General features: G+C 38.7%; 1 protein-coding gene across 1 annotated transcript; it reads right to left on the reverse strand.

Moving 5' to 3' along the window:
- Nucleotides 1–28: 28 nt before the first annotated feature.
- On the reverse strand, nucleotides 29–281 carry EMWEY_00056370 (hypothetical protein, conserved; the record flags this gene model as incomplete). Its single annotated transcript, XM_013480430.1, has 1 exon — nucleotides 29–281. A coding segment is annotated over one exon (253 nt), but the record flags the coding sequence as incomplete, so codon positions are not given.
- Between the last annotated feature and the right edge of the window lie 246 nt (nucleotides 282–527).

The following is a 527-nucleotide window of genomic DNA, read 5'->3' on the forward strand; positions in this document are numbered from 1 at the left end:
TATATATATATATATATATATTGTATACCTTTAGCATTGAATTCATTTCTTTGTGCCTCTAATCTTTGTTTATTTTGTGTTTTTTCTGCAATTGTTCTCTCTAATTGTTCAACTTTTGCCTCTAAATAACGACGTAATGCCTCGCCACATTCGGCACTATTCTCCTCCTCTTCTTGCTGCTGCTGCTGCTGCTGCTGCTGCTGTTGCTGCTGATGCTCCTGATGCTTATTTATATCCTCATTAGCAGCTCCTGCTGCTGATGCCGCCCCTACAGGCTGCATTGCCACGTCAACACTCATTCTTTATTATTAAAGAAACAAACAACCCCTGCTGCTGCTGCTGCTGCTGCTGCTGCTGTATGTATCTCTCCTTTCCTCTATGGTATTATTATTATATATTGCATGCAGACCCAATGCATGCATGCAATAAGAGAATATATAATAAATGATTCTGCTGTAAGAAAGAAAAGAATTGTGCTGCATGCATGCAGCTGATGAGTGACGGTCAATATATAATATAAATAAAAG

Source organism: Eimeria maxima, genomic scaffold (genome assembly GCF_000499605.1).
Source record: "Eimeria maxima Weybridge genomic scaffold, Emw_scaff1917, whole genome shotgun sequence".
NCBI classification, from domain to species: Eukaryota; Apicomplexa; class Conoidasida; order Eucoccidiorida; family Eimeriidae; genus Eimeria; species Eimeria maxima.